Source organism: Urtica dioica, chromosome 8 (assembly GCF_054948205.1).
Source record: "Urtica dioica subsp. dioica isolate 48M chromosome 8, U.dioica_male_clone48M_v1_H2, whole genome shotgun sequence".
NCBI lineage: Eukaryota > Viridiplantae > Streptophyta > Magnoliopsida > Rosales > Urticaceae > Urtica > Urtica dioica.
This window is the reverse complement of record NC_142763.1, coordinates 27,614,059-27,634,808: the sequence shown is the minus strand read 5'-3', so window position 1 is coordinate 27,634,808 and position 20,750 is coordinate 27,614,059. Positions and strand designations below refer to the sequence as shown.

At 37.5% G+C, this 20,750-nt stretch overlaps 2 protein-coding genes and 1 pseudogene across 3 annotated transcripts; all 3 read right to left on the bottom strand.

The window, feature by feature from the left end:
• Nucleotides 1-1,156: 1,156 nt before the first annotated feature.
• On the bottom strand, nt 1,157-2,462 carry LOC149388824 (uncharacterized). Its single transcript, XM_089622515.1, has 4 exons — nt 2,210-2,462; nt 1,938-2,149; nt 1,708-1,825; nt 1,157-1,428 (listed from the first exon to the last, which is right to left on the bottom strand). Exons 1-4 carry the CDS (start codon nt 2,460-2,462, stop codon nt 1,157-1,159), a joined length of 855 nt encoding a protein of 284 aa, XP_089478641.1.
• Nucleotides 2,463-10,488: 8,026 nt separating this feature from the next.
• LOC149388823 (putative acetyltransferase At3g50280) lies at nt 10,489-12,337 on the bottom strand. The gene is made up of 2 exons (XM_089621802.1): nt 11,456-12,337; nt 10,489-11,390 (listed from the first exon to the last, which is right to left on the bottom strand). Exons 1-2 carry the CDS (start codon nt 12,315-12,317, stop codon nt 10,816-10,818), a joined length of 1,437 nt encoding a protein of 478 aa, XP_089477928.1. The 5' UTR covers nt 12,318-12,337; the 3' UTR covers nt 10,489-10,815.
• A 3,380-nt stretch (nt 12,338-15,717) lies between these two features.
• On the bottom strand, nt 15,718-17,614 carry LOC149388822 (putative acetyltransferase At3g50280; annotated as a pseudogene). Its single transcript, XR_016300763.1, has 2 exons — nt 16,792-17,614; nt 15,718-16,701 (listed from the first exon to the last, which is right to left on the bottom strand). The product of XR_016300763.1 is annotated as a putative acetyltransferase At3g50280 (transcript).
• Nucleotides 17,615-20,750: the final 3,136 nt, after the last annotated feature.

Here is a 20,750-nt window from a genome sequence, read left to right as displayed (position 1 = left end):
TAAACGTGTTACACGCATATGTATATAGTTTAATTTTATTGTTCCGCATATATTTACATAATTTTAGCTTTTTTTTTTAAGCTTATAAAGTTAAAGATAATAAATTCTTTCTAAATAAAATGAAACTTCGTAGTAGTAAGAAAAAGATGATAAATTATAGATGAAGTGATTTATATACATTGAAACAATAGATTTTATTTGCATTTATTACATAGTCCACTAGATATATATCCAATTTAAACATTTGTTTTTGCAAAATAGCCAACGTTTCGTAAATCTTAGGTATACAACCACTGCATCTTATTTACGCTTATTTTCAAGCTTATATTTACAAAAATACCCAAAAAAAATTTGAACTTATTTGTGAGTATTTTTGTAAAAATTCACTTGTAAATAAAATGCAGTGGCTATTTAGTTAAGATTTACGAAATGTTGGCTATTTTGCTAAACCCAAACGTTTAAGTTGATCATTTTGCTAATTTTTTATTTATTAAATAATAAATAATTTTTTTAAAATTACAATTAAATTATAAGTGGGTTGATAAAAAGTAACTTTTTGATTGTGAAGACACTGAACAAGATAATAAATAATATAGAAGAAATCATTTTTGTTGTCGTTATATTTTATTTACTAAAATGTATGACTTTATGTTATCGGAATTAATTATGATACCATTATCTCTCTTGGACTTATATCATCAAAATCATACTGTAGATAGTTAGATAATATTTTATTGTTATAATTTTCCTGTAAAACTTGGGTGTTTAGAGCTTCTCCAACCATGATGCAAAATTTTGATCTAAAATGCATTTTTGCATCAGTAAACAGTGTTTTTCACTCAAACTTATCTCTATTTTACTTCTCTTTAAAGAATATTCTGGGTATATTCTTTCCCACTTGAATTTTCTTAAAATTACAGTTTTAAACCTATACTACTTTTATATTTAACAAATTTTTCCAAAATAATTATTCTTTTCATATCACCAAATTTGTATATGTGATTTAATTTTATGTATAAAAACACATAAAATTTGGATCTATTACATCAAACATGCCAATTTATTAATTGATAAGAAAGTACATAAACCAAATCATTACATTTTAATAATAAAAAGATACACGCCAAAACAAAATACATAAACCAAAACACTACATTTAAGAAGTTGAATATTGTTCCCACAAATGATCTATCAGTGCATCACGTAATGAAAAATGTGCATCTTTATCTCTAATTTGTCGATATCTGCTCATAAATTGTTGAAACCGTACGTCTTCATCTACCACCATTTCTACTTCAGGAGGTGGTCCGGTCACTTCTTCAATTGGGGTATGTAAATCACGCTCGTCTTCAATTATCATGTTATGCAAAATAATGCACGTTGTCATTATATCATGCAATACCTCTTTGCGCCAAAAACGCACTGGTCCTGCCATAATTGCAAACCGTGATTGAAGAGCTCCAAATGCACGCTTAACGTCTTTTCGACGTGCCTCTTGTCGTGTGGAAAAATATTTTTTCTTGCGACCTTGTGGCCTTTGAATGGTTTGCACAAGAGTTGACCATTTTGGATATATGCCATCAGCTAAATAATAACCCATGTTATATTCATTCCCTTGAATGGTGTAATCAGCAGGAGGAGCAATACCTTAAGTGAGATTAGAAAAGAGCCGAGACGACTCTAACACATTAATATCATTATTGCTACCTGGCATTCCAAAATACACATGCCATATCCATAGATCATAATCGGCTACAGCTTCAAGAATAATAGTGGGTGCACCACTACGTCCAGAGTATTGTCCAGCCCATGCTGTTGGACAATTCTTCAAACGCAAATGCATACAATCTAGACTGCCCAACATCCCTGGAAAGCCTCTTTGTTGACCAACATCTAGCAATCTTGCAACATCATTGGCATTAGGCTCCCGCAAATACCTTTTCTGAAAAAATCTGGACAACTGCACGACAAAATCTCTTCAAACATTCCACCGCCGTTGACTCTCCGATCTTCACGTATTCATTAGTAGCATCGGCCGGTACACCATACGCCAACATTCGGAACACGGCTGTTGCCTTTTGAAAAGTTGATAATCCAACTCTACCAATTCCATCACTTCTTTGGATAAAATAATTATCATGATTTTTGACTGAATCAATAATACGGAGAAATAAAGGGAAAGACATTCGAAATCTTCTACGAAACATACCATCATTGAATCGAGGGATTTCAGCGAAGTAGTCGTCGAACAAAATACGATCAGCAGCTTCATGATCACGATTGATGACCATGTGCCCAGGGATAGATCCACCATGGATTGGTTGGATGTTTTGTTGGATGGAGGGGTTGTTATTTCTATGAATTAAATTAAGGATCAATTGGTGTGAAATATCAAACTCTTCCAAATCAATGGTGGAGATGGTGTAATCATCATCGTCTGAGGAGGATGAATCTTGATTCATTTTTCTAGAGAAGGAAATGAAGAGATATAATGATTAAGAGCGAATGGTGGAGTGAAAATGAGATATGTTTATGAGGTGTAGCTACCTACTTTTATAATAGCATTTATGGATAAGAAAATCCAATTCAACGGTGCTATCTTAAGATAATAAAATCCAATCTAATGGTCGGGATTCATTTGTCTAGTTTGCATTGAATGATCATATGAGCCATCAGACAATAATTCAGGAAAGAGGTAAGAAAATCCAATCAGACAGTGGAAAAAGAGATAAGGAAATCTAATCTAATGGCCGAGATTCATTTGTCTAGTTTGCATTAAATGATCATGAGCCATCAGACAATAATTCAGGAAAGAGATAAGAAAATCCAATCAGACAGTGGAAAAAGAGATAAGGAAATCCAATCTAATGGCCGAGATTCATTTGTCTAGTTTGCATTAAATGATCATGAGCCATCAGACAATAATTCAGGAAAGAGATAAGAAAATCCAATCAGACGGTGGAAAAAGAGATAAGAAAATCCAATCTAATGACCGGGATTCATTTGTCTAGTTTGCATGGAATGATCATATGAGCCATCAGACAATAATTCAGGAAAGAGATAAGAAAATCCAATCAGACGGTGGAAAAAGAGATAAGAAAATCCAATCTAATGGTCGAGATTCATTTGTCTAGTTTGCATTGAATGATCATGAGCCATCAGAAAATAATTCAGGAAAGAGATAAGAAAATCCAATCAGACGGTGGAAAAAGAGATAAGGAAATCTAATCTAATGGCTGGGATTCATTTGTCCAGTTTGCATTGATAATTTTTTTTTCTATATATACGAGTCCCAAATGTTTTTCATTTACATCATCTACCATTCCAAAAACTTTACTCTTTAAAAGATGTCTAACAGAAGTGCTAGTTATACTACTTCTGAAGACATTTCCATTTGTAATTGCTACTTAGAAGTTGCTCAAGACCCCATTACGGGTAGGTTTAACAATACCGAACGCCTTTGGGGTCGTATCCAGGAAAAATATAGTGAGTCTAGTACATCTATGGAGTATCGTAGCCCTGACTCTCTTAGATTTCGGTGGAATACTATAATTTCTGCGGTGAAAAGATTGAAAAATTATGTGTGGCAGATCGAGAATATGAATCCAAGTAGTGCTTCAGATGCCGGCATTGTGAGTTTTTTTTTTCATTTGTTTATATTAATTTTTGTAGGTCACATTGTGTCATAATATTAATTTTCCTATAATATTTTACAGATGACTCGAGCTAAAGCCCTGTTTATGCAGACTTCTATTTCGAAGTATAAAAATGGTTTTAAATTTGACCATGTTTGGCATATAGTTAAAAATTCTGTTAATTTAAAAGATAATGTACCTACTGCTAGAAATGGTAGTAGGCAACATGTTAATGTAACCGAGTCATCATAATTCGATAATCCCACTCCTGATTCCTCCGCATCATAAAGTCAAGGAATTTCTTCTTTTGCAATTAATTTAGATGACGACACATTTGGTGGTTCATCATCTCAGCCAATTGGAGTGAAAAAGGCAAAACTTAAAAGAAAGATGCAAGATGAAGCTTCTGCTAACGAAAAGCTACAAAGAGAGCGTGATGAAGAGCTAAAAGATTTGTTGAAACAAGTCACCATCCAGAGACAAGCACAACTAGATGCTCAACAGCAACAAATGGAGATCGTACGCCGCTGATTAGAAATGAAAGAGAAAAATATGGATATCAAAATCATATTACAAGACCCAAATACTATTAGTGATCCAATCCGACGTGCTTTTATTATTGATGAACAAGCACGAATTTCTCGTAAAAAATACGAGGAACAACTACGACAACATGGTGCTTCTAATTCTACCAATGCATTTGGGACAATATTTGACAATATTGGAGGATGTGGAGCTGATTTTCCACACTACCACCTAGATTTTCATATAGGCCCGAGTAGCATGAAATTATGAAGATGTGTTTTTAAGTATTTCAATTTTTTTTTCTTTGATATTTTTATTTCAATAGTCTATGTAGTGTATTATGGTTTGATTGTAGTAGTTTTTTTTTTTAATGCCTTTGTTATATTTATTTCAATTGTCTATGTAGTATTGTGGGGGTTTTTTATTTTTTTTTATTTTTTTTATAAGAAAGTATTTTGGGTTAATTGTAGTATTTTTTTTGTTAATGTATGAGTTGTATTTAAATTGAAGTATTTTAGAATATATATTTAATAATTTAAACAGTTTTATTAAAATATATACATAAAGGACAAAATTTTAACTACAAATTCAAATAGGGTCAATAATAGAATTATTAAAAATTTTGGTATTAAAAAAAGTTTATACATCTATGAATAATGGTGATCTATATTTGGATCACCACTATTGAAATAAAATGCAAATATAGAGAATGCATCAAATTATAGATCATGATTGGAGTGAAATCTCTAAATATTGATTGAAAATGCATCACCATTGGAGATGGTCTTACAAGAATATAAACTTACACATTGAAGTATATTTGAAATATGAAAATTATTAAAATTAAATTTGAGATATGTATATTTTTATTTCTATGCGTTTGTTTCTTTGAAAATAAAAGTGGCTATCTCAGCACACAAAATAAAATAAAGTTATCAAAGTGGAAAATTGCTTACACTTTTTTTTTCCAAAAAAGTTGTTTTTTTTTTTTTTTCTTGTTTCTTGTTTTTTTTTCATCGATAGCTAAACCTGAACTTATGAAAGGAAATGGAAATCCACTTCCATAGGACAGGGAATTCCGTGTTTGACTGGAATGAATTATTTTCCTTCCAATGTTGACTGCAATTCCACTCATTGTGGAAGGAAAATTTTCATTTGATTGGTGGAAATTTCCATTTTCATACATAAAAAATAATAATTAAAATAAATACATTTTTAAAAGATTAAAATGTAGTGTTTTAAGGACTAGAATGTAAAGTGAGAAAATGAAGAGTAATTAAGTTTTTCAAATTCATAAAATCTTACAAACTATATACTAAATTTTTATGTGAAAATTACATATTAAAACTATATTACAAACTATATACGAAGAAGAACAAAAAAAGTGGAGAAAACGATAATTTTTACTATATTTATATATTAAAACTATATATTAAAATTATATATGAAAATTAAATTAGAAAATTTATAATAAAACAAATATATATTAATATTGTATGAGAGTTAGAGTAGTTGAAGAGGGTATGAGGAAAAAAATATGTGAGAAAGTTGTGAAGAAATAATGTGAATGATGTTGATATTTATAGGAGAAGAAAAATGAGGGGTTAAAAAATAAAGAATAAAACAGAGGCTGAAATCGATGGAAGCCACTGGAAGGAACAGTTTTTTTTTTTTTAACCTTTTTCACTGATTACTGCTGGTCAACGGAATGAATAATTTCTTCTATGCATTGTCAGTGGAAGAAAATTTTCATTCCTTTAAATTGGCCGGAAGGAATGAAATTCTACCCCATTTCCATTCCAAATGCCCAAGTTTCTCGACAACCTATAATGTTTCACTTTTCTCCATATTATTATCGGGAAAATTATATTATTATATAAAGTAGAAGAAGAAGGGAGACTCACAAAACACTATTCAACTAACATTGTTTTGTGATTTTTTTTTTGTTAAGAAAAACTTTTACTTTTTATTTTTTTATTTTATAGAAAAAATAAGATATTGAACCCTAAACACAAGTAGTGTTCATTCGTACAAATTTATTTATTTATTTATCAAAAAGATAAAAAAATATCTCCAAAAAAGTTTAAATACATTTTTTCAAACCTAAATATTTATGAACATGATATTATAAACTTTTTCCTCCAGATTACTGCTAAAAAATAAAAGAGAATCTTTAGGTTGAGTCTTGTTAAGTGTTAACAATGAATAAATATATTAAAAAAACAAAAAATTAGAAAAATAACCAACTTAAACGTTTGATATTGCTAAATAGCCAAGGTTTGGTAAATATTAAGTAAATAGCCATAAATGATGACGTGGCTTAATATGGCAGTAGCTATTTACTTGATATTTACGTTTGTAAATATATAAAAATGGCTATTTACCTACTATTTACAAAACCTTGGCTATTTAGCAATTCTCAACGTTTAAGTTGGCTATTTTGCTAAATTACCCTTAAAAAAAAGGTAACATGTCAACGTGAGAGAGAGAGAGAGGCGTGCATTCATCACATAGGAAAAAACAACAACCAATGCCATAAAATGCGACGTGTCACAGTTAGAAGATCCCATGTGTCACACGAGAGTGAAAATTAGAATAGCATAGCTCTTTATTGTATACGTACTTCTGTCGCGATTCAGAGAAGAAGAACGGTTTCTTCGGTGATTTTGGATGAGTTTTAATAAGAGAGAGAAAGAGAGAGAGAGAGAGAGAGAGAGAGAGAGAGAGAGAGAGAGTGAGACTGGTTTCGTGAAGGGATTCGTGTTCGAGCAAGGGTTTCAGTTGCGATTCAGAGAAGAAGAACGGTTTCTTCGGTGATTTTGGGTGAGTTTGAATGAGAGAGAGAGAGAGAGTCGTTTCAGACTCGGTTAGGGAGAGAGAGAGAGAGAGAGAGAGAGATCAATTAAAGAAAAGAGAAATAAAAAAGTTTAATTCGGAATATAATAAAATGGTATTAAATGAGGTTATTAATTAGTTTGGAGAGGGTAGGTGTGAGATTGAAAGAAAATTTTAAGTGGGGGGTAAACTTGGTCTTTCACAATGAGCCAACTTGTATTTTTGGCCAAAATTATGTTTTGGTGGATTATTGGAAAAAGTTAGTGAGAATGTGGTACTTTGAACAATTTCTCTATAAAATATCATTGCCTTTTTTTCATTTTTTTTTTCGAAACACTAAACCTGGTTTTGTGGTTGGGCATTATGTTATGTTTTGTACGGAAGTTCGGCCAGCTTGTCCTGAAAAAAAAAATCAGGCGGATTTCAAGCTAGTACGAGGCAGAGATCATAATAAATAACGAAGTCATGGGCAATCCACCGAGCTGGTCAATGACAGAGTGCATTGTGCTGATCGACGCATATTGCTACAATTGTTGCTCCTTCCGCCACGGGATTACGAAGACGATCCACTGGCAAGTTGCCGATCAGTCGCTTTCAAGTCTTAGGGAGCTCGATTTAACCGAGAGAAAAAAAAAGCCTTTTATAATCATATTAAAGGTTGACAGTAATATAAAAAAGAAATAACACATGTATGAAAATAAAATAAAAAAACTTTAATATTTTTATATATATTTATCCTAACCTTTTTTTTTTCCTCTTCACTATCTAATCTCTATGTCTTGTGACCTTTTTTTTATTTTTTAATTTCTAGGGAATCAGAATTATAAATAGGAGAAAAGAGCTGTATAAAAGAGATATCTTGGAATAAAATAATATAATATCATAACAAGAATGAAATTCGAGATATTAAATCACAATGTTTAAATATAAGATAGAGTAATTTTCACACTTGAAATAAGTATAAATAGTAGAATAATGATATTTTGACTCGTCACTCCCTCTTTTAAATTGTTTTGTTTCTTCTGTTAACCACGCTACTTCATTTCAAATAATAATAAGAGTAAAGAGAAACCACAACCGTTAATTCATCCTCCGTCGCTCCATCGACGATCGAAGCACATTCAGCGAGAAACCTTTTTTTTGTCACTCCACTGGGATTGATCTTTTCTCACTCAAAGAACGTTCGTTGATCTGTTAGGATTTTAAATCCCTAAAATTAATCCTAATTCAATTCGAGAGAAACCAAAACCATAGATCTTAATAGCGGAAGCGTACCTAAATCCATGGATTGCAAACACCAAGAGTTAGATGATCTTCTGATTGCAGTTTGCCTGAGTTTCTGGAGTATTCTTGTTGATGGGGATACATGAAAAGATAGTACGTACTGCAATCAGAGACCTACCCTATTATTAATAACTGTCAGGCAGTTACTAATAACTATTGCTTATTTCTAATTTGGCCCCTCATCAAATTAGATTAGCACTTATGGTAGCCACATAATAACTTCATGACAAATATGTCCTTAAGTCACAAACTTTATTCTAAATTAGACCACATCAATTTTGACTTAATTAATAATGATCTAACACATTTATTTAATGACATTAGTAGTCCCAAAATTATTCCAACATGATCATGTTGTCTTTGTTGTCAATACAAAACGAAAAAATATGACGCAAAAGAACGATTAAAAAAATTATGTTTTGTTGTGGATCAAAATGACCAAAAAAAACTTCATCAACATTGTCTGAAGGGTTAGCGATCAGGGAGTTAGGCATACCACTTTGTTGCGATTTCAATGCCCAAATCCCTCTTAACAATTAAAAAACGATATAAAACAATAGCAAAGAACAGACTAGTGGTTCAATCTCAACGTAAAATCTACGTCCACTTTATTGCTACAAATTTTACTATAAACCCGATCGGAAAAGTGTTTACAATATTTCTCTCTTTCTCTCTTTGTACCAATTCTCTCTTTTTATTTTTCCACACATATAAAAGTGATGGTTACAACATATTTATAGAGAAAAAACTGCGATAACAGAAAGACCTAAAATTCCCTAAATGACATACACATTGTCGTATGGTCTTAAGCTCAACGATCAATCCCAGCTCGGTGATTAACCTTGGTCTTCAACATTCCAACTCGTCAGCTCGACCCTGGTCTTCAGCTCGTCAGCTCGGTAACCAATTAGGCTCCACACTTTCAACACACCTATTTAAAACTCATATATTAAAATTTTAGCTAAATTATCTAAAATTAAAAAAAAAAACTAAACTAAACAAGACACGTGTGTTAAAGTCTATAAAAAAATTTGCATAATAGCCGGCGTTTGATTAATCATGGTTGATTAGTCACTGATTTTATTAACAATAATCAATTGATAATTTTCTCAAAAATAATTCTCACCAATTGACAATTAACAAGCAAGACTTATTTGGACAATATTATCATTACATTATTGTTATTAAAATCAGTAGCTACTTAATTATAATTAATAAAACCTTTTCAATAATCCTTGTCGGGTTAAAACATATTTTCAGGAGGACTAATTATTAAACAATATTGACTCGAGCGTTATTACTACCAAGGATTGAAATGTCGGTCGCCGTTTTTATGTCGATGGCTCCGAAAATCAGATATTGCGGTGGCCGATGAAAATTGCGATAGAAATAATGTGAGAATTTGGAAAATTGTGTCAACGGAAATTGTGGTGGCCGACGAAAATTTAAAACACGAAAATTGCGATTAAAATAATGTTGTTAAATTATAATTTAATTTTTATTTAATTTTATTATATATAGTTTAATTTTAAATTCAAAATAAAATAAGTCTTATTATATTTTTTATGTTGTTAAACTATGTTTTTTTAGGCACATAAGTCTGATAAACGCATATATGAAAGAAAGAGATACAAAGGCAGCAGTCCTATAAGTAAACTTCACCGTAGACTAATTTTGAAACTCAATAATTGAAAATTAAGGAGAGGTAGGAGGTTAAAAAATGAGTTTTCTAAGTAACTAGGCCACCTATAACATTAGGTTTGAGATTTAGCCTATATTTGAAGTTTTTTTAGGGAAATAGTCAAACGTATTAGGTGGCAAAATATTTTTTACTTTTTTGTCCTTCAATAATTAAAGCAATTTTTTAAAATCACGTTATTTTTTTTTCCTTTTTTTGTGCATGTTAAATTCCTATTTTGTAGAAGGTAGTTACCAATCCACGTTCTCTCTCTATCTTCCACGTTCTCTCTCTCTCTCTCTCTCCAGAAAATCAGATCTGGGTTTTTTTGTAACCACGTTCTCTCTCTTTCTCTCTCTCTCCACAAAATCAGATCTGAGTTATTTTTTTTAACCTTCAACATGCCAAGATGACGAGGAAGATGCCGATGTTTTTTTTCCAACAGACTACATGCAGTAGCTTATTCATGACTTCCATAGCAGTCTTATTAATGAATTCTTATAATGGCATAGTGCCAACCAATAATCGAGATAAATTAAAGTTCACAACTCAATAATTACAAATCAAATATTATGAATAGTCACGAATACTATATGCATCCGCCTCAGATTACAGTAATTACGAAAACATATTCATAAGTTAGTAATATTGCGCTAATAGGTAACTGTCTTTGCAAGATCAACCACTATAGGATGCAAGTTTTATACTGAAATGAAAAAGAAGTCTCATTAGGAGAAATAATGTAATGAATATGAGGTATGCAAAAGACAGACTTCAAAACGCATGCAAAAGAAATATCAAAAGCCTACCATCATTAAGAAAAAAACGAAAAAAACTGACCAGATGTAATGTAAGTAATCAAAGAGGACGAGACAGAGTTTGAACGAAATTCCGATCAGAGTCCAAGGCGCGGAGAGTGTGCGGAGAAAGGCAAGCCTCAAAATCAATGCTTCCATTTTCGGAGCCCGGAAACACAGTGAGCTTCCCGTCGGACTTGTTGCCGGGGCCGCTGCGCACCGCGGCGGGCCCGCCCCAGCCGAAATCGCAGCCGTAGACATCGAACCGTGGCGAGCTTCCGGTCAGCAACTTGTTGGCGACAGAAGAGGGTCCATGGCGATACACCTCGGGCCTCTCCCCCCACGCCTTCAAGTGGCTTCTCACTTCAGAGACCGTCTGCGAAGCGATAGCCCTTTTGAAGAGCAGCGCCGTCGCTCCGAGCCCTCCCGTGACTACCTCGCCGGCCGTGGATTCTGCCCCCACCAACCGCACCGCGTTCGCGAGACACTCTTCCGGAAGATTCTCGGCTAAACCCATTCTTTGCCTCAACCCCACCGCGAATATGTAAGTGACCACTTCGCTAGAGCTGTGGCCCCGGCTCCGCGTTATTGAGATCCAGAGATGAGCCAGCAGTGCCTGGAGCGACGAGATCTCGCCTAATGGGAAGTTTTGTCAAGAAATTGTGGATAAAAATGAGTAAAATTGAAAATAAGATATGTACCTCCATCTATTCCATTCCGTCGGACCTCGGCGTTGGCTCTGGCCTTCAGCTCTGCCACCGTGGCCTTGCTGAACCTGAACATCCTTTGTTGGAGCTGCCCGGGGATCGGCCTCTTGAATGCCTCGTCGGCGACGAGAGAGCGTTTTGGGATGCGAATCGGGAGATTGACTACACCGTCAAGGAATCCCCGGCCAAAGACGACCGGGATATCGCTGACTTTGAGTTCGGCGCGTGCGATGTCGGACCAGGTGCGGAAGAAGTGCCAGAAGAAAGAGCCGTCGGAGACGCAGTGGTTCACTGAGCACGCCACGAAGACTGCGTCGGCGAGCTCGGTGACCTGCGCCGAGAGCAAGGGAAGGTCGGAGTTGGCGGCCTCGTGGTTGAGAACCTCGTTCATGGTGAAGAACGAGTAGACCAGCTCGTCCGGAACGAAGACAGGGTCGAGGATATCGGCGGCCGAGACTCTGCCGTCGGCGGTGGCGTGGACGAACTCGGCTCCGGCGCCGTTGCAGTCGACGAAGAAGGATACGGTGTCGTCGTTGTTGTCGACGGAAATGAGGCGGCCGGCGAGAGGGTGGAATATGTTAATGGCGAGGGCAAAAGAGTCTTTTAAGCTCTTTACTAAACTGAGTGTGGTTGCAGTTGGAGGTTTATGGAAAAGGAGGCCCTTTTGGATGTGATCCACGAGAAGGAGTTGGAGATCGGATGGTCCTAAATCAGTTCTAGTACTGCTGAACTCATCTTCATCCTCACCGTTCAGTCTCTCAGGTCGAATTGGAGTCGTGGAGATGACGCGGATCATTATTGCCCTCTCTCTCTCTCTCTCTCTCTCTCTCTCCGCTGAGAGACGCACCGAATACATAACAAATATATCCAACTGTTATCTCGAGACTCGAGCATTATTGATATTGTTTCTAATGGTGTTAGGACTGTATATAATATGTTAAAAGTTAAAACAACGTGGTCGCTGCAAGTTACGAGTTTACGTATCTCGCGGGATTGCATTATTGATATTGATTTGTATAGAATCGTACCATTTTAATTTTACTCTTTTTTATTTATTTATTTTAGTCCGAACCCCTTAAGAAGAAGAGAAATTACGTAATTTATCACCAATTTCATTACATTTTCTCACTTTCTACCAAAATGCGATTTTTTCTCAAAATGCCATCATCTATTTCAACAATGTTGATATCTATGTTTTTCATTCACTATTAGATGTCAACATTGTTCACATAGAGGTGACATTTTTGGAAAAATTAACGTTTTGGTGGAAAATTGAAAAATGTTATGAAATTGGTGACAAATTAGACAATTTATCTATGAAGAAACTAAGAAGCCACATGAAACAGCTAATATGGAATTAGGAAGAGATTGGGGCAACTGCCGTAATGACCGGGTTTGTGTTTTGAAGATTGTAATTGCTAAAATAGCATTTTCCTCGCGGAATTCCCCCCTGTACCATTTTTTTATTTTTTTTTATAATACTCACTACAAAGATATTACACCAAAAAAATTCACCAAAACCGAACTTTTAAAATTGTAGTCTCTCAGTAATATATGTGATAGTTTTTTGAAAATTTAGATGATTTAAGCCACTTGAGTTGGAAAATAACTAGCGTTTCAAGATTGTTTAAAAATAGACAAATAATATGCGGTTATAACTACAACTTGTGTACTTTTTAATACAAAATTGATCCCTTTTTTAATTTCGCAATGTTTTTTTGTGTCTTAATATTAATAGATTGAAGTTTCATATACACGGTTTTAATTGTTTACCATTTGTTACGATATTTTCGTACGCAAGTGCACGTAGTCGCTCAAATAGTATAATCGTAAGAACGAGTCAATCCCACGAGAAATATGCTTAACCAAAATATAGTTGAATTTTTATTTATTTATTTATTTATTTTTGTCTTCTATCACGTTTCATGTTTTGAGTTCTAATGTTTGAAATAACTGTTATATCGTTTTTTTTTATTATTTTTCTTTGTGGTTGTTGTATGTAATATATTTTATTAATCTGCTTGTTTCGCTATATTGTATTAACGACCAGCATTATCAATTAACAATAATCACCATTAACATAAACTAATAAGGATCAAAGATCCAAAATACACTTTAGTAAACATTTCAGAATAAAAAATAAAAAATGAGTCATTAAATGAGAGGAGTTGACTATAACCACGTTTAATCTCCCATTCATTCCTTAATTATCTCTCTTTATATCTCTCTTTTCATTGACGATGAGTTTGTTTCTCCGTTCCGATTTTTAGTCATCACTGTGGCGCTCGAAATCTACGTTGTAGTCTCCCATATTTATTCAGGTTAAGTTTCTGTAATAAATTTATCGACATTAACACATATAAACACAAATATACCGAAACTAACACAAATTTACATATATACCGACATTAACATAAATAAACACAAAATAATAAGAGCAATTTTTCAAAGAGAGGATTACCAAATAAAAGAATACACAATATCAAAAATGAAAATGCAGAAGGAAAAGAGGAGGGAGATGGAGAAATTGACCTCGTCTTTCCCCCATCTCGCTTGAGTTTTTGATTTAAAAATTCCGATGTTTACATTTTAAATATCACAAATACAAGAAATAACTATTCAACTTAAAATATAGAACATTTCTTTGCATTGCATTGCCTAAAGATTAAACTCTCTCCTCTCGAGTGAGGTCCTCACAGGTAAGTGGTTTATAAATGTTTAACCTCTGATATGAAAAGTTCATCATATTTACAATTTCAAAAACAAAAATTGCAATAGCACTTGCATAATGATTTGAGAAATTGCATCAACTACCACAATTTGATAAAAAAAAAAAAAAAAAAAAAATATTCACTTTAACACCAAAAGCTTAATTTGGCAAAAAATAATACTAAGCCACTTGTACAAATACAATTTTACCCTTAACAATTGATGTCAACAAAATATGTCGATTGTTGACATTTATGTCAACAAACAGAGAACCTAAAACTCACAGATGTCAACAATAGATTTCAATTGTTGACATCTATGTGAACAATAGATGTCAATTGTTGACATCATATTGAGGGTAATATTATATTTGTACAAGTGGTTTACTAGTATTTTTGGCCAAATTAAACTTTTGGTGGAAAATTAAAAAAAAAAACTTATCAAATGGTGGTAGTTGAGACAATTTCTCTAATTATTTTCTGTCCCAAATTTTTTCGGTTTTCCCTATCTGTATAATATTTTAACAAAAAATTGGCTACGTAACCCACCTAAACTATATGAATTGTAAATTAGCCAATCTTTGGTAAATACTTTGAAAATAGCCAACTTACATACGTGGCAGCCTATTAACTACTTTTTTTTTACATGTTTGACTGAGTTAAATAAGTCTTTTACTAATCTGTTAATAAGTTAACTTGGCTATTTACAAGAAATTAACCAAATGTGGGTTATATCCCAATTCACTATAACCGTGTGGCTATATAACTAAATAACTCATATTTTAATTATGTTTAAATAAATGATTAACTAACAAACTTTTGAGATCATACATAATTTAAAGGATCCATTAGATATATAATCTTATTTGTAGTTTTAGTTTGTCATTTAGCTAACTTTTAATAAGTTTTTGAAAAATAGCCATGACCAAATATTTGCATGCGTAAATTTATTGAAATACACTATTAAAACGTTGACTATTTACTTAAAATTTACCTAAAATTTATAAAATGTTGGTTATTTATCTAAAATTTATAAAATGTTGATTATTTACCTAATATTTATAAAACGTTGACTAATTATAAATTTCTTTAGTTTTAATAGGCTGCTAGTTCCACTCTCCTACACTGAGCTGGAAATTGGAATCATGGATCTATCACACGATGTATCAATATTATTATCTTTAAGGTCGACGTTCGTCGTGGGTGATTTCTCTTTGATATGATTTCATACGATTTCAATCTGGATTTCTCTTTCTTTACTCGGGTTTTTTTTGTTGGTCGTGGCAAATTATTGTTGCACTCGCATCTTTCCCTTGGAATTGAAAGTCCCTTAAACAAAAATGAAAAAGAAAAGAGAGCGCACGACAATCTCACAAAACCCTTATTCAAACAAAAAACAGAGAAAGAAGAGGAGCCAATAGGAGAGTAGGAGGTTAAATAAGTAATTCCACAATATGTATAGAAGATAATATGGCTGAAGAATCGAACGACAGTGAAGAGAGTCATTTCCCAGATTGCCCTGGATGTCAGGTCGAAGAGAAGAAACGATCAAAGACTCATAATAAGATTGCTCATAATCTTGACATCAATTTTTCTAAATAAAATTCAATACTAACTTTACTGTAAACTAATTTGAGTCCTCAACTGTAGCAAAATGTACAGATCCACAACCAGCAAAGATTATATTTACAACCTCGCCTCAGATCGCTCTCAACAATCAATAAAACTGATCTTCTTCGAGTCCGAGTTATGAAATGTCTTGTAATTCACTCTCACTCAAGATTAGCGTTCCTCCTGAACTGATGATTACATAGCTCTAACGGACTTAAGAAGAGAAAACACAAGACTAATATATAGCAGTAAAACAGTCATGGCTCTTGCTTGATCTCTCCATACCCTTGATCTTGATCTCCTTTTATCTGTCATCTCCTTTTATCTTTAGCAAATATTCTAAATTAGTATGACCTATTAAGACAGAGTCCGAGTGAAATCCGGGTCAGAGTCCAAGGCTTGAAGAGTGTGCGGAGAAAGACAAGCCTCGAAATCGATGCTTCCATTTTCGGAGCCCGGAAACATGGTGAGCTTCCCGTCGGACTTGTTGCCGGGGCCGCTACGCACCGCGGCGGGCCCGCCCCACCCGAAATCGCAGCCGTAGACATCGAACCGCGGCGAGCTTCCGGTCAGCAGTTTGGTGGTGGTGAGGGGTTTCCGACAATGAACCTCAGGGCTCTCCGCCCAAGCCTTTAAGTAGCCTCTCACTTCAAGGACCGTCTGCGAAGCGATCGCCCTGTTTATGAGCAGCGCCGCCGCTCCAAGCCCTCTCTGAACAACCTCGCCGGCCGTGGATCGCACTACCAATACCCGGAACTGCGTTCCCGAGATACTCTTCTGGCAAATTCTCTGCTAAACCCATTCTTTGCCTCAACCCCACCGCCACCACGTAAGCAACGACTTCGTCGAATGAGATGCCTCGGCTCCGAGTTATTGAGATCCAGATATGAGCTAATAGCGTCTGGAACGATGAGATCTCGCCTGCAGGGCGATTAAGTGTAACTTGAAATTATAAACAATTTGTACTGTTTATTTGAAAAGAAAAAAAAAATTAAAAGTGGTAAAAGGTACCTCTTTCTCTTCCGACCTCGGCGTTGGCTCTGGCCTTCAGCTCTGCCACCGTGGCCTTGCTGAACTTGAACATCCTTTGTTGGAGCTGCCCGGGGATTGGCCTCTTGAAGGCATCGTCGGCGACGAGAGAGCGTTTTGGGATGCGAATCGGGAGATTGACTACACCGTCGAGGAATCCCCGGCCAAAGACGACCGGGATATCGCTGACTTTGAGTTCGGCGCGTGCGATGACGGACCAGGTTCGGAAGAAGTGCCAGAAGAAAGAGCCGTCGGAGACGCAGTGATTCACTGAGCACGCCACGAAGACTGCGTCGGCGAGCTCAGTGACCTGCGCCGAGAGCAAGGGAAGGTCGGAGTTGGCGGCCTCGTGGTTCAGAACCTCGTTCATGGTGAAGAACGAGTAGACCAGCTCGTCCGGAACGATGACTGGATCGAGGATATCAGTCATCGAGGATATCGGCGGCCGAGACTCTGCCGTCGGCGGTGGCGTGGACGAACTCGGCTCCGGCGCCGTTGCAGTCGACGAAGAAGGATACGGTGTCGTCGTTGTTGTCGACGGAAATGAGGCGGCCGGCGAGAGGGTGGAATATGTGAATGGCGAGGGCAAAAGAGTCTCTTAGCGCTTTACTAAACTGAGTGTAGTTTTAGTCGGAGGTTTGTGGAAGAGGAGGCCCTTTTGGACGTGATCCACAAGGAGGAGTTGGAGATCGGATGGTCCTAAATCAATTTGAGCACCGCTGAACTGATCTTTTTCATGTCCAATGATAGTCGTCGACACGATGCGTATCATAATTGCTCTCTCTCTCTCTCTCTACTATTTGTTTCACCTTTCCAATAATCTTTTTTTTTTCGAGGAAACGTGGTCGGAGCCACGGAATATCATAAAAGCCCTCACGTATGGCGGAGGAAAACCGTGGTTACAAAGATAAGAATTAAACAGAAACCAACGGAAAAAGAACGGAAAAAACTCAAACAAACAGGGCCCTAGGAGGCCGTGCGGGACCTCAACTCGCGATCATCGGCCCTAATGGCCTCTTCCGAACAAGGCGGGACTAAACCCAGCCAGGTCGAGGACGAGTGATGGTTAACCGCATAGCGCGCTAGATTATGCGCTGCAACATTACAAAGACGAGAAATATGCATAATGCGAAAAACCTCAAGCTCTCTCACCTCTCTGAAGATGCGGTGCAAGATCGTCCCAAGCTCTGTCGCAGGCGTCACGCCCTCATCGATCATCCTCACCACCCCCAAGCAGTCAGACTGGATCTCCGCTCTCCTGCCACCGACGCTGCGAACTAGCTCTATGCCCTGGAGGACAGCGTACGCATCCGCAAGCTGGGGGGAGAACCCCATAGCAAGGAAAAGCGTCTGCGAGGCGATCACCTCTCCGGTGTGGTCTCGAACTATACAACCGACACCGAAGCCTCCACGGTCACGAGCGAGTGCCGCGTCGACGTTAATCGAGATGGTCCCGTCCTTAGGGGGGGTCCATCTGGGGGTCGTAGTCACCCTCGTGCTCGTCGGAGTCTCCCCAACCGCAGCCACTCTGTACTCCTCGAGGAAGCTCACCGTCCACTGGACAAGCTGTGGCTGGCTCCAAGCTGATCTCCCAGCCAAGACATTGTTCCTGTGGTTCCAAAGTTCCCAAATAATGGTAATGAAAAGCTCATGGAAACGAACCTCAAGGGTCTCCGTCGCTCTGAGGATAACGTCGAAAACATCGCCGTCTCTGAAAGGCGGAAGAATGTGGCCGAAGCCCACCTCTTTCCATACTCTCCTGCTCCACCTGCAACCCCAAAACGCGTGGAAAACAGTCTCTCTCGCCTCCTGACATACAGGGCAGCTGTCGTCAGAGGTGATCCTCTTCTTGGCTAAGACTGCTCTGGCCGGGATCTGGCCTAAACAAACTCGCCAATAGAAGAGTTTCACCTTAGGAGGAACTCTCAGCTGCCAGAACTTCGTCCACCACTTCTCCATCAACGTCGGATCAGAAGAGCTGGGGACCGGGGTACTGGCTCTCTCCATCACAACACGGTAGCCACTCTTGACGGAGTACTCTCCGTTCTCAGTGAAATGCCAGCGGCGTACGTCAGGAGTACCATCACCACCACACGGAATGCTCAGGATCGCCGCAGCGTCTTCCTCCCCGAACATTGCAGTGATAAGATCGGCGTCTCAACTACCATCGAATCTCATAAGCTCAGCTACCCACATCTCGGGGGGAATCCAAGGGGGATCAATCCAGGTGCCAGGTCTGTCCCTCGGAACCCAACTGTCACCCATGACCAACACCGACTCCCCGTCCCCGATCCGCCATCTCGAACCGGACTGGATGATCTCATGTCCCCAAAGAAGACTGCGCCAAATGGAAGAGCTACACGAGCCAGGAAGAGCCGTCATAATATCGTCGTCGGGGAAGTAGCTTTGTCTATAGACTCGACCTACCAGACTATCCGGTCTCCTGAGAAACCTCCAGACACTCTTAGCCAGAAGGGCCTGGTTGGACTTCTCCAGATCTCTGAAGCCCATCCCGCCCTCTGACTTGTGACGCGTGAGGTCCTCCCACTTGCACCAGTGGATCTTCTTCGTCACCGTTCCACCCCCCCACCAGAATCTGGCAGTCGCCGAATGGATGTCTCTAATCAAACGCAGCGGGATCTTGTGGCAAGAGGCCACGTAACTGGGGATCGACTGAAGGATGGACTTAATGAGGACCTCTCTGCCAGCCTGCGAGAGGGAGAGACCATTCCAACTCTTAATCTTGGCCCAGACACGATCTCTCACAAACCCAAAAAGCTCCGCCTTCCTTCGACCAGTGAACGCGGGAAGACCCAGATATCGCTTATGGCAGTCCGTCTTCTTTACTCCTAGGATCTGAGCTAAAGCCTCGCCCTCCTCATCGCTAACCTCCGTACCGAAACAGATATCGGACTTTTGAAAGTTCACCATCTGGCCCGAGGCCTCTGAATAAGTCCGTAAAATGTCTGTAACCCTCTCACACTCGTCAGGTGTCGCACGACAGAAAACCAAGCTATCGTCCGCGAAGAGAAGGTGAGACACATGAAGCTCCCGGAACCGGACTCCTGAAATCGCTCCAGCATCCTCGCTCGCTCGAAAGAGGCTCGAGAGACCCTCAGAGCAGAAGAGGAATAGGAAAGGAGAGAGAGGGTCCCCCTGGCGGAGTCCTCTGAAAGGAGTCACACTGCCTCGAGTGGAGCCATTGATGTTGAAGGCGAATCTGACTGAGGTAACGCATCTCATGATAAGGTTCACCCACCGCGTGCTGTATCCCAGTTTCAGCATCATCGACTCCAGGTAGGCCCACTCGACCCTGTCAAAAGCCTTCGCCATGTCAAGCTTGAGAGACGCACACATTCCATTTCGAAGCGTTTCCGCTTCATCGTATGGAGAGCCTCGAAACCTACCATGACATTATCGAAGATCAGTCTACCTCCAACGAAAGCACTCTGGGACTCAGATTTCCAATAATCTTTGTTGGGTGAAAAATGTATAGTAGTAGTGAGGTTGTACTATTTATTTGATACACTGCGCTGAACTGCTTTATCTCAGCATTATGCTACGTCACGTCAAACGCGTGAAAAATTATTTTTATGCCCATGGACCATGTCATAATTGGAGAGAAATTTCATCAGCTGGACTTAAAATTAATACAATATCAAATTTAGACCTTCTATTTCAAAAATATTAAAAATAAAATTCTGTTCTAAAAATAGACAAAAAAAACCCTCAAACCAGTTTTTTTTTTTTTTTTTAATTTTCTCTTATTCTCTCCTCACTCTAATTCTCGGTTTCTCTCTCTCTCTCACCACCATAAAAAATTTCGACCCCATACGATGGAATACGACATTGTACGACAATGTACGACGAAATACGAGGAGATACGATGACGTACGAAGGTCACTCTTCGAATTCCGGCGGTGGTGGAAGCCCAAAAACCC

Bases quoted from the DNA above. Each gene is read 5' to 3' on its own strand.
- LOC149388824 (XM_089622515.1), bottom strand. From the start codon at position 2,462: ATGAATCAAGATTCATCCTCCTCAGACGATGATGATTACACCATCTCC. The intron at 2,150-2,209 runs GTATGTTTCGTA...TTATTGATTCAG, and splicing joins AATCCCTCGATTCAATGATG to TCAAAAATCATGATAATTAT. The intron at 1,429-1,707 runs GTAGCAATAATG...CAATTATGGCAG, and splicing joins TGTGTATTTTGGAATGCCAG to GACCAGTGCGTTTTTGGCGC.
- LOC149388823 (XM_089621802.1), bottom strand. From the start codon at position 12,317: ATGTATTCGGTGCGTCTCTCAGCGGAGAGAGAGAGAGAGAGAGAGAGA. The intron at 11,391-11,455 runs GTACATATCTTA...ACTTCCCATTAG, and splicing joins ACGGAATGGAATAGATGGAG to GCGAGATCTCGTCGCTCCAG.